This window comes from Alnus glutinosa, chromosome 13 (genome assembly GCF_958979055.1).
Source record: "Alnus glutinosa chromosome 13, dhAlnGlut1.1, whole genome shotgun sequence".
NCBI lineage: Eukaryota > Viridiplantae > Streptophyta > Magnoliopsida > Fagales > Betulaceae > Alnus > Alnus glutinosa.
The window spans coordinates 13,309,512-13,322,822 of NC_084898.1; the positions used below are offsets into that span (position 1 = coordinate 13,309,512).

Consider the following 13,311-nt stretch of genomic DNA (forward strand, 5'->3'; position numbering starts at 1 on the left):
AAGATGAGTATTATAATATTAATTAAATGAAAATCCTTTTAAGTTTTATATTTGTATTTTCTTTTTTTGTAACTTAGTAATTTGTATGAAATTTAAGCATTCAATATTAGAAAACAAGTAGATTGTACCTATTGTGAATTTTGGAATGGAAAACATGACTACCAATGTTACTTTGACACAAGATGGACTATTCCATTCAGTTGACAGAAATAATTACCATAGCTATTACTCAAGTAGATTTGGGAATTTTTTTTTTTTTGGGAGAAGTACATTTTTGTCTATGTGGTTTTGAGTTTGACAAATAGCTCCTTGAATTTTAAAAAGTGATTAATCACTTACAGGGTAAGTAAAAAAAAGAGAAAAAAGTTTATACCATTAAAAAAGTTAATAGAATCCGTTAATGTCCTAAATGTAAGTAATCAAACCACCTCATGGCCTTGGAGATTGTCGATCGGCATCTCCTCTGAGCATATCTGGAGGTGGTCGAACGACTCCCTGACTATTGGAGGTGGTTCGACCACCTCAAATGGCGGAGACAAAAATGCATTTATCTTTATATATCTATATATAAAACATAATAATTATGGCAATTGGGTTTGAATGCAACTATATTTTCTTTGATTCCTATCGAATAAAGTCCAAGCATATGTTTTCATAAAAAGCTCGGTTATCTTTCAAAAGCGAACTTCCGTAAAGGCAGTTATAGCAGTCAGCACTTTAGCCGAGAGGCTTGGGAGTCTTATCCGTGAAGAGGTGGAAGGAGATGACGGAGGCTCTGAAACTCCCTATCATAGACCTGTCCTCACCGGATCCCGTCTCCACCGCCAATTCCATCCGTCAGGTGCCACCCTTCTTACTATAATCGGTTTAGCTCAATGTTCAAGAATGCCCCCTTTGTTATTCGACATCAAAAGCACTATTTGGGGAAGCTGTTAAATCAAAATTATCCCTTTTTAATTGCAATTTTCTCGTACAGAAATTTTCAATTAATCACAGAATTTATATAGAAAAAAGGTTGTGCATTTTAGCGATGATACAAGTTTTACTATATTTTTGTTGTGAATCAATTATAGTAAGAAGATTTAGTGGATTGTGATTAAACCAGTTTGTAAAAATACCCTTAAAGATTTTGTTTGTTTGTATAACAATGCAAATTTTCTAAATTAGAATGTGTGTAATGATAGGCATGCACGGAATATGGTTTCTTCTACCTTGTGAATCCTGGGGTGGAGCAAGAGTTGGTTGGGAGAGTATTTGAGGAGAGCAACAAGTTCTTCTCACTCCCTTTGGAGGAGAAGATGAAACTGGCTCGCAAGGAACATAGAGGATATACGCCGCTCTATGCTGAGAACCTCGATCCCACTTCCACCTCCAGAGGTTGCAAAATTTATTTCTCTATGTGACTAATGTGGGATCAATTGCATGTAAAGCACAGTTATTAGTTGTGGTAATTTACTAGTGAATGAGCAAGATTGTAACTCTATCTTAGCTAAGCTCTGGTTATTAATTCTTTTTATTATTTTTTGGCATCTAACTTGTTTATTGTTAGGGAGATTCTCACTTTGGGGAGTCTTAAGTGAAACCCGTTGGGACAACATTCAATCCAAAAGCTTAAAGCTAGGGGTTTCGGCCTAATGATGCTATATTAACCACTTATATATATATGTGATGTCTTTCCAATGTGGGACTCAACATTTCTACACTCATCACACGTATAGATAGCAATTTCCTCCATACATGTGAGTCCATCACTGCATTGTTACACTTTCCCTCGAACAAAAGTTGTATCAATCTTTATCCATGCTATGCATCTTCGTCCTTGCTTCAACTACGAAAAGGATCCACCATTCATGAATGTCCACTGTCCCCACTCCAATTGCGAAAGGGCCTAATAGCATCCACTAAGCTGCACACCGCCATTGTCTTTAGGATCACTTGTGTGGACTATGTGAGCTTTATTCATGCTATGCACCATCGTCCCTGCACATATTACGAAAGGGATCTACCATCCATGCATATGCATTGCCCCTGCTCCAATTGTAAAAGGGACCACTATCCACCATACCGCACACTATCATTGGTTCTGACAACTTGCTAGGGAGGTTACCTTGGAGAATCTTTAAGTGAGACCATAACATAACATGTTGGGACACCATTCAGCCTAAAAGTTTAAGCTTATGAGTTTGGGATTAACTATGTTTTATCAACCACTTACACATGTGACATATGGACTCAATCTTTTTCTACATTCACACTTGTATACTTAATATTTATTATAATCTATTGTTTGAGTCTTATGACCCATTGATCGGATGGATGGACTTAAAGAAGAAATAGCTTTTACTTTTTGTTTCGTTGCTTCATTTGTTTATTGTACTGAATGGAAAAGAAGAAAGGAAGTAAAAAAAATAATATTCTTCAAATGACTTCCAAACAGGTGACTCGAAAGAGAGCTTTTATATTGGCCCTTTAGAAGATATTGCAACTCTGGTTGATTTGAATCAATGGCCTTCAGAAGGTACTAAATCCTTAATCTTTTTGGAGTGTTTCTGTTGTTAAGGTTTGGTGTCTCTACTTTCTGATGTTAACTATGGTACTTTGGGAACATATATATATTAAGACTATGGATTATTACTTAGTAAATGTTTTGATAGATCATTACTTTGTATTATGGCAAGGAAATTCCAGAAGTTCTACCTTCTTGGAGACATACAATGGAAAGTTTCTATAGAAATGTCCTGTGAGTTTTAATGTTTCCTGATGTTGATTGCTTTACCACTGTTTTGTGTATGATAAATGAGACTAGAAATTAACCAGCGATTATTGTAGTTTGACAATAACAAATTATAGAAAAAGAGACGTTTGTATGGTTTTGGATGTGTTGCCTCAGGTCTGCTGGAAAAAGATTACTTTCTCTGCTTGCTCTGGCTTTGAACGAAGATGAGGACTTCTTTGAAAAATTGGGGGCCTTGGATAAACCAATGGCATTTCTTCGGCTGTTGCATTATTCAGGTTTAGTAGCATGATTTTTTTTTTCTTTATCTGTTTAATTATTACAAACATTTATCTTGTTCAGTTTTTGTTTTTGTTTTTGTTTTTTTTTTTTTGGGGGGGGGGGGGGGGGGGGTGGGTGGGGGTGGGGTGTGTCTTTATGATGCATGCTTTGCAGAAAAGAGAGCCTCAGTTCTGTCTCATTCTATACTTCATTATTTTTTTGCCAAGTCATATTTAGTAGCATCTTTAATTGGGTTGTAGTCTAGGTAAAACTTAAAGTTACAGGTATAAAGAGCAGAACCTCATAGTCCAGAATTGTCTTATGCTAATGCTGTTTTCTGATACTACTTTTCTGGACAAGAGCATTTGATTCTTGAGCAATGAGGCCATTAAACCTAAATGGACGTTTGCGCATCAAAACCAATTTTAAGCTGTAGTTCTATAGAACATAGCACTAATACATGTTCCAACTCTCCTCAGCGACCATATTAAGGCATCTGCGAATTCTTAACGATGAGAGCTAGAAACTGGCCTACTGTATCCCAAGATCCATTAGATATTATGTTTAGCATAGCCTTCCAACATGGGGCTAAGCATATTTAGGTACTAACTCAGCTGAACCGGATCCATTTGTTTGATTTCTGCACTGGGTTATAATCTAAAATTTACTCCTAATAGATCCAGTAGAGCACTTTCATTTGTTTTCAAACGGGCCATCCAAGGAGACCCTTATTTCTCATTGACAATATGCTCTCTAACTTTATTTTCAGGTGAATTGGGGTCTTCTGATGAAGAAATATATGGTGCCTCTGCTCATTCAGATTATGGAATGGTCACTCTCCTAGCAACCGACGGTGTTCAAGGACTTCAGGCGTGTTTCTTGAAATTAGCTGTTGTTCCTTTACAGACCCACAATTGTGTAAAAGTTTAGGTTTTCCATGTTAACAGGTCTGCCGGGACAAATTCAAGCACCCACAGCTTTGGGAGGACGTACTTCATGTAGACGGGTGAGTACATGATTGCAAATTTTTATGTAAATGGAAGCATATCTTGTGTAAGGATGTTGAGTCCCTCTGAAATCTTCAGGTAAAAATTAGTGTTGCAAACTGTTTCATTCTTTAGACAACAAATTGACGATAACACTAATCTGGTTATTATGTCACTATTTCAGCATCAATAATTAGGATATTAAATTTGCAGGGCCTTCATTGTTAACATTGGTGACATGATGGAGAGGTGGACTAATTGTTTGTTCCGGTAATTATCATTCTGTTAAACTGCTATTCACATTTCTTATTAGAGGTACTATGCATGTTTCTAAACGAATTTCAGAAGATTAGCAAAGACAGGGAATAAGTTTTCTCCCCTGTTTCAGAAGATTAGCAAAGATGATGATCACGAGGACTTTCTTCTTCCCCCTTTTCATTGCTTTTCCCCCAAAACCTTCTCTCTAATATTTATCATTTATCACTTATTTGTAGATCAACGCTGCACAGGGTGATGCCAGCAGGAAAAGAACGCTATTCTGTAATCATTTATCTGCTTCCTTCTGTACTTTTTGCATGTCATTTTTGTGTAATTATAGACTCAACAGTCAGGAATTATAGCTTCAAGCGTGTAGTGAGTTTCACATGCATTATGTCAAAGGCTTTTGTGATTTTCTCCTTAATTTATCCACTATAGGAGTATAGTTTGTGTGGAAAAGATATTATGCTTTGGAACCTAGTGAATTGAACAGATAGGAATTAATAATGGATTGATTATATGTTGAAGAAAAACTTATTTGTATGGTTGATTGGATGGTTCTGTGCTTCTGTGTAGTATGTTATCCTGACAAAAATCAAAGGCTTCTGTGCTTCTGTGTAGTATGTTATCCTGACAAAAATCAAAGGCTTTTGTGATTTTCTCCTTAATTTATCCACTGTATAGGAGTATAGTTTGTGTGGAAAAGATATTATGCTTTGGAACCTAGTGAATTGAACAGATAGGAATTAATAATGGATTGATTATATGTTGAAGAAAAACTTATTTGTATGGTTGATTGGATGGTTCTGTGCTTCTGTGTAGTATGTTATCCTGACAAATAATCTATTGAAGAAGACAAATCCCCCAGGTCAAGGAATTATTGTGTGGACAAATCATGGCCTATTGAGTCTTATGCTTGGATAATCTAATTCAGCTGAACTTATATGCAGGATTTGTTAGTTTCTAATATAGAACTCTTATTCTTAAAAGGCCTGACTCTATAATGAATCCAAATAGCTTGGAAGTTGAATATTTTTCTAGATATAATATGCCTTAGATATCTTTGTTCTATGAAGAAAAAAATTGTGGTATCTTTTCATAACGTCTCAAGACTGTAATACATCCTGTAAAATGGAGCCCTTAGTATAAGTGGATCCACTACTGCAAATGATAGTGAATATTTTTGCTTTGTCAACTTGCAAGAAAGTTTTCTTGTTTTCAAATGCTCTGAAAGATAGGGTAGTTTTTTCATATACCATGTAATACGTACATTCACTTTGTGGTATCTTTTGATGGTGTCATGGGATGGCCAAACATGCTATGGTTTCTGATGTTAGCACTCTATTTTTCCGTCTTACTATTAAGAATTTAAATTGAAAATGTTGATGTTGCAGGCAGCTTTCTTTTTAGATCCCAACCCAGACTGTGTGGTGAAATGCCTGGAAAGTTGTTGCAGTGAGTTATCTCCCCCAAGGTATGATAAAACTCATTTGCCTCTTCTCTCTCTCTCTCTCTCTCTCCCCCTCCCCTTCTCCCTCCACATTTGACCTACCAAGTGGCAATGCGTCATTAGTACGGCCTACAAACAGATTCATGCTTTCCATGCCTCCAAATTCATGTCTTCTGATCTATTAGTCATTAAAAATATCAAACAATTATTTGTAAGGTTTACCAATTTTTTTCTAGTGGCATGTCTCCAATAGAAGTCGTAGGTTTTTATATGCTGATTAGGCAAGTAAACTCTACACTCCTTTGAGTGGGTGTGGGCACGTGGGCGTGTGTTTTTATTTACTTAGAGCACTAGCAGCAGACACCCAACCATTTTTCTTAAATTTAGGGAATCAAATCACTTTCCATTGCCCTATACAAATACACTCCACAACAGCTTCCCTTTATCTTTCCCTTATTTTTATTTTTTACTCATTTATCTTCCACATCCATCGTCAACACTATGGAGCTCCATCTTGCTTGTCGTGAATTATTCTGCCTTTCAACCATTTTGCTCTTTTTTTTTTTGTTTCTCTCTCTCTCTCTCTCTCCCTCTCCAAATAGAGAGAGACAAAAAGAAAGGGAAATCTTGCTGTGGTGTTTGCTTAGCACAGAAGAATTTGCTGCCGGGTCCATGCCCGGCAGCCCCACCTGCCCAGACTTGCAAATTCAGGCTACAAAAGTGGAAAAAGATGGGACCCAATGATCAAAACAATCGTCTTGCACCCGGTGAAGATTGATTGCTTCTTTGTCCTTCTCGCTTGTTTGTGAATTTTGATATAAAAAAGTCAAACCCATAATTCAACAAGAAACTAAGGACAAAGAAGCTGTTTTTTTTTTTAATTAAAATAATGCATTGGGTAGTACTGTAGATACCCAATGGTTTAGAGAATTTATAGGGTATCTGCTGTGGGTGCTTTTTTGCAGTTTTTTTTTAAAATTTTTTTCCTATATTTAGGGAAGATAACCATATATAGGATATATGCTGCTAGTGCTCTTACATATGTTTAGTTTGTAAGTTCGTATTTACAAGGGATTCGGTAGGGGTTGTAATTTGGTTTTGTGTGTCGGGTCGGGTCATGTCGATGCATGGGTATAAGACTATTAGGTTACAATCTTAACCCGATCAATTTTATTAAACGGGTCAGACCCCTTACCCTAACCTACTAATTTCATGTTGGGTTTATGTCGGATTCATGAATCGTGTTAAAAATTGACTGTCCTATGATTCAGAATATGTCCCGAGTCTTCCTCAGTGCTCATGTTTCTTTAGGTTGTCTACCAATTGAAGCTAAAATGGTTTTCATGCATGCCTTTATAATAAGAATCACATATTGTGTTTATGGGTTGTGCATGCAGATTTTCCCCAATTCGCAGTGGGGACTACCTGAAAGAGAGGCTCAGGCTTACATATGCCTCGTAAGGCATGGGTAAACTTATAAGATCTGAAGTTTCGCTAGTGAAGGATGTCAAGTGTGTCCTGCTAATGTCTTTGCAGTGCAGATTTTTTGATACATAACTTTAAACGCACATATGGACTCATCCAAAAGTACATGGTATAATTTTTCATTGAAACAAAGACATATTATGCTGTCAAAGTTTCCTGTAATCGAAATTGCTTTGGCTTTGGAAACCCCAATGGGTTGGCTCAAGTGGTAAGAGCCTTGGTCTTTGTGGTAGTCTCATGAGGTCTAAGGTTTGAATCTTCTTGGATACAAACAATTCTTTGGGGTCAACTCGCCCGTGAAGCCGGAGTATTACCCGATCCGTGTGGAGGAAACGCTTTATATAGATCCGAGGTTTACCTAACAAAGGTGGGTATACGAAGTGGCCTTACTATAGAGGGGTTCATCGTCATAAAAAAAAAAAAAATAATAAATAAAATTTTTTTGCTCTGGCTTTGGAGATGATTGTAAGTTGGAAATCAATGTGCAATGAAAACACATCAGAGCAGCAGAAAAATAAGCCAGAATTGGACCTCATGATTGCATGCTACACAATTTTAAAAACAAACAAACAAAAACAAAGGTAAGGATGAAATTGCATAGCAGAAACCGAAACCTGTTTGTAAGCTCTTAGAAACTTCTTTGATCTTCTCCTTAATGTTTATTGAATGCCAAATGTGTGGGCTCAAACTATACATGAACAATCCTTAAATAGGCGTATGAGACCAAGAGACCAAGTTTTATCTCTTTAAGTGGCCACACCTAAGCATATTTTCAGTGTAATTCGGCCTCATAATGGGGTTCTTATAGCTTGACGAGAGGCCCTAGGAAAAATAAAAACTTTAGCTACAATGGGCCTAAGACACCTGTCATGATTTGTTCTAAGTTACTATTAGTTATAATGTATTCCACTAAAATGTTGTAATTGTACTCTGTTATTTATTTAAATTATACAAGAGCTCTTTAACAACTTATAATTGCATATGACCCCATCCTGAATTATCCGTAGTGAAATAAAATTAAAACAGGTTTTCTGTCATTTATTTTCACCATCTCTTTGATCATTGAGTCCATTATTTAATCTTTGATTATTCTTATTCTTGTGGAATCTAATTCTATTCGGTATATTTATTTTAATAACTTCTTAATAAAATACTCAAGTCAAAGATTTAGAATAATCAATTAATATTAAATTTAACCCAAGGGAATATTTCATACCTCACAAAAGAGATATCTTAAGGAGCAGTGTTCTCATAATGGAATATGTTGAAAAATAAAAGACTCATAATTTACCGTGTGTGTGTATCAATTTGTAACAAAATATCTAAATGCATTTAAAGAAGACAGATATTTTGTTAATGAAGTGGAAACTCAATTAAGAGAAAAACTACTTCGGGACAGCCAAACCTAGCATATCCATTATTCAGAAAACAAAGCTAGTAACAAAATAGTAACACTCACATACCCCGATGCAGCGATCGTACCTTGCAATCTAACACGTACTTATATGTGAACGCTTCAATGAAATCCTTTAGCTTAGGGCTCCTTCCTAAGCTAGAATACAAAGGAATTCAATACTGAATTATGTAAATAATACATGCTTAAAGGCCTCTATTTATGGGTTTAAGAAAACCTAAATCGACACTGATTCGGATTTCTCTAGGCGGCGTCCGGACGAAGGCATAAAGCATCTGGACGGTGAACTATGCAACTACCTTTCTATAACGCGCTTCATGCATTTCTTTATTAAATCCGTGTCCGGACGGTGTTGCCCTAGCGTCCGGATGGTTGCAAGCTGTTTTCTCAATTCGTGTATGCAAAGGAGTCTGGATTCTTCTTGAACTTTGAAGAGCGTCCGGATGGTGTTGCCCTGACGTTCGGACGGATGCACTCTGGGCTGTCAAAATATTCTCGACACAGGAGGGCGTCCAGATGCTTCACTGGATCATCCGAACGAGAACAAGGGATCCGACTTTTGTTGAGTTGGAAACTTCGCAGAATCTTCCTGGAACTCTGAAATTGCCTTCTTGAAGCTTGTGACACTGAAACTTGTCATAATAAGGCCATTTCCATGTTGGAGGAATAATCTCTGAATATTCTGAAATATTATGGCATCTTACATGACAGTGATTTTGTTAACAGAATGAAGCCAATAAAACTAACAAACTCCCCTTTTGGCAATTTTAGAATAAAAATCACTTGACCGATTTAAAAATACAATCCTAGTCCAAAAATAAAATTACTCCCACTTTTTGTCTCAAAAAGACAAAGGGTAAACAGAGTATTGAAAAACCATAGACAAAAAGTTCTAAAATAAAAAAATAATAAGGATAATAGAGAATTGTTTGCAAGTAGCCCAAATAATTAGAATTTGTAAAACAACTGATAGGGAGATGAAAAAAAATCCTCCATGTACCAAATCCTCCATGTACCAAATCCTACTAATCCACTGAAAGCAAGTGACGAAAAGAATCCGTACATTAAGTTGGATTTGTGCTACTTCGGCTTCTAGCTCTTGAAGCTGGGTACCATAGACTGAAAACCTTCAATCGCTTAAGTTTGCAAAGCCTGAAACTGATTATCTGCAGATTGAAATCCTCTAGTCAACTGGTCTGCAAGATAAATGAGAAGATTCACCACTAAACTTCTAATTAATGCAGATATGAAGAAAGATGTTACAGAAGGCTTTGCATGAGAGCGGGAGAGGGGGTGGTGGGGGGGTGGGGAAGCTCACCTAAATCTTGAGACCTTTGGAACTTGAACATATGACTTCAACATTAGTCTGTTTTTTCAAAGGATCCATCTGTCAGATGTTGTGTTGGGAGCCGCTGGTTGACATATTCTTGAAAAGATTTAAACATAAATATTCTCAAAAATACCACCACCAAGAAAGATTAGATCCTGTTAGTTCCAAAAACAATGTGGTATTATGACGGCTGTCAATTGGATACCAAAATTACATAAACAAATATAGCAATCCAAATGACCCAGATATATTAATAACAACTCAACACATAGATAAAATAGGATTTTCATGCACAATATCTTAAGAAAATATTTCAATATTCTTAAAAAGCACAAAAACTTAAAAGAACAAATGAAAACATAGAGAATATCATGGAATGAGAAGAGATGTGCAGAGAATGCCAAAATCTTGGGAGAAATCCGCAAGAGAAACACACAACATGATAGAAATAAGAAAAAAAATGCAGTGCTGTGCGAAAGTCAAAGAAAGCAAAGGGCTCGTGTCCAGATGGGGTACATACTCATTCGGACGGTCCACTGCCAGATTAGCGAGCAACAGGGCCGCTTGCGTCCGGATTGTAAGCCAAGTCCGTCCGGACGCTTCACACTGAAAAGCTGAAAATCAGAGAAATATTTGCAGAAAAATAATTTTCCTAAAGTTAGCTTCAGAACACGCATGTATAAATAACTGATAAGATAGTCAAATAGCAATTCAAAAATATGTAAAGATATAGTTGAGAGTTAAGTATTCAATAAGCACAAATTTCCCTGTAGATAGAAATGTTAAATAGATGACTTAATTCATGCTATGCGTATGTGTGTGAAAGCTTTCTCAATAAGATATGATGTTCGCTGATATGATTTACAACAACTGAATTTTCTAAACAAGAGAGAAATTCAATGTTAAATCAGTCAAAAGTCAAAAGTCAAAAGTCAAACTTTATTTTACTAGGGCCTAGTCACATTTATCTGATACACTCCCCTAAGAAGCATCACTTTTCTTTTACTTAGTCCATTAGTGACTGTCTATTTCTGCAATGAATTGGTCACTGATTGTTTCTATAAGGACAAGTTCAAGATCATTTTTAAGTGCATTCTAAAGTGGATCTTTTGAATCCAAATTTTCTGATTTTTTTTTTTAATTTTTTTTTTTTATGCTTTTATTTATTGCTTGTGCTGCAACCTAGAGAGAATGCCAGAATTTATGGGTTCTAGGTTCAATTAGCGAGTTAGTCAATTTGACCATCTTGGTAAAAAAAAAATCTTTCATCAGAATTTTTAGAAGCTAAAAAATTGAGAGTAAAAAAAATGTATCTTAGGAGAGCTTTGGATAGTTTTGGATAGTGCACAATTTTTTTTTTCATCATATGAGAAAAGCAACTATTTAACATTAAGATGCAACAGGAAAACTTAGCAGATATCAGGCACAAACTTTCAATTATATATAAGCATATTCAATCAATGCACAATGAACTGAGATATCAGGCAAAAATACATACAATATCTGAAAAGCTATTAAAAGAAAAAAATATATATATATATTTGCATCTTCTCCACCCCCCCCCTTTTACATTGAAAAAAAATAAAACAAAAAAACAACAAAATCATGCTTATGGAGAAAAGTAATAATATATAGTTCTAGCATGTAAGGTAAGAGCAAACCTGACCTCAGGAAGAGAGATTTGGAATTACCAAGACAGAAAAGCAGCCGTCCAACGTGTTTTTTTTTATCATCCCCATTAAATACTTGCATAAATTTTTCTCAAGACAACGAGAGAAAATATAGGGATAGAAAATATATGGTTCCACAAACAGAATGCAAAGAATAAACAAGTATGTCATGATAAATAATGCAATGCAAACATACCTGACATACACTAGGATTTAGGAACTAAAATCCTAGGCATGGTGAGACTGCACCTCTACTAGGCGAGTCCACTACCCCTCAAGGGGTGAATGGTCTCATCCTTCCTTACCCATACCTTATTTACCTGAGAGGTAGGGTTGTAAGCCATGTCCAAATTGTTCAGTCTGACTAGGACACTCTTCATCATGTTGACAAGCCCTTCAGAGATCAGATTCTTCTTGAGCTTGTGAGGCTTCACTCTAGAGCATTCGGCCTTGGTGTGAGGCTTTACTCTAAAGCATTCGGCCTTGATATTGCTATTTTTGCCGAAAAGAATGATGAAGCATGGAAGGTTTAGAGCTAGACTTACTTGTCATTGGCTCTTGTTTCTTGATCCGAGGCTTCTGATGCCGGATCTGATGACAGTGTGGCCTCATGTGTCCTGTGACACTACAATGATGGCAGGTAGGCTGACTTCATTTGCTGGAATGCTTCTTGATAGGCTTTGTAATTTTAAAGTTAGCATTCTTACACAAAACAAAGTTCTTACATTCTTGAGATAAATGTCTCATATGGGGCGAGACATATTTATTAGAAGAATGTTTCACAATATTGTCATTTTTAGGAGCAACCTACTTATTCCAAGGCCTGTGGGATTTTAACAAATAACAATTTGGTCTAATATGACCAATCTTCCCACAATAATGACAAGTAGGAACAACCTTACCTTGTGTTCCTGATTCCTTGGACTTAGGCTTCACACCGTCAATTAAGCAAGAACTTTAAGAATTATCTAAACAAGCTGTATCTAATATCACATGCTTAATAACAATAGAATCTAATTCAGAATCAGAAGCATGTGAAGTAGAAGCACTCAATCATCAATAATTAAGTTAAGCTTGTTAGAAATATCTGTATGAATACAAAGCATGCTTTTTAAATTATCACTAGAGAATTCTTTTCAAGAGATCTTCAGATTCTTTTAATTTATTCTCAAGTGTATCAATAGTGTTAAACATCATGGTATTCTCAGATTTTAAAGAGTCAATCAAAGCATGTGATTCAGATAATTTAATGATTAAAGACTCTTTTTCTTGCTTAACATTTTTGAGCTCTTTACTAGAATTTTTAGAATTTTTACTTAATTTTAGAAAATCCCTAAAGAGCTCATTATTAGAATTCTTTTCAGATAGTTGTGAAGAATTCATGATAAAAGAAGTCAACAAAAATATGGATCTCACTTAAGAAATTAATCCAAACATGAGTGTACCCACTCTGATACCAATTGAAAAATAAAATACTTATAATTTACCATGTGTGTGTGTAATTAATTTGTAATAAAATATCAAAATGCGGAATTTAAAGAAGACAAATATTTTGTTAATGAAGTGGAAACTCAATTAAGAGAAAAACCACTCTGAGGCAGCCAAACCCAGGATATCCACTATTCAGAAAATAAAGCTAGTAACAAAGCAGTAACACTTAGAGAGTTAGCTAATCTCACAATATCTGCCTAAACATCCTCTCTAAGTACAAAAGAATTCAATA

At 35.7% G+C, this 13,311-nt stretch overlaps 1 protein-coding gene across 2 annotated transcripts; it reads left to right on the top strand.

Annotated features, from left to right (window-relative positions):
• The first annotated feature begins 661 nt into the window (after nt 1-661).
• LOC133855064 (2-oxoglutarate-Fe(II) type oxidoreductase hxnY-like) lies at nt 662-7,360 on the top strand. 2 transcript variants are annotated; one of them, XM_062291358.1, is made up of 11 exons: nt 666-841; nt 1,185-1,377; nt 2,438-2,518; nt 2,689-2,740; nt 2,891-3,012; nt 3,765-3,865; nt 3,943-4,001; nt 4,195-4,251; nt 4,476-4,521; nt 5,634-5,713; nt 7,087-7,360. In XM_062291358.1, the coding sequence occupies exons 1-11, from the start codon at nt 764-766 to the stop codon at nt 7,148-7,150; spliced, it is 933 nt and encodes a 310-aa protein (XP_062147342.1). In that variant the 5' UTR covers nt 666-763; the 3' UTR covers nt 7,151-7,360. The 2 variants fall into 2 exon arrangements, 1 of the variants encoding a protein (XP_062147342.1); XR_009896923.1 differs by lacking the exon at nt 4,476-4,521 and having other exon boundaries at nt 662-841.
• Nucleotides 7,361-13,311: the final 5,951 nt, after the last annotated feature.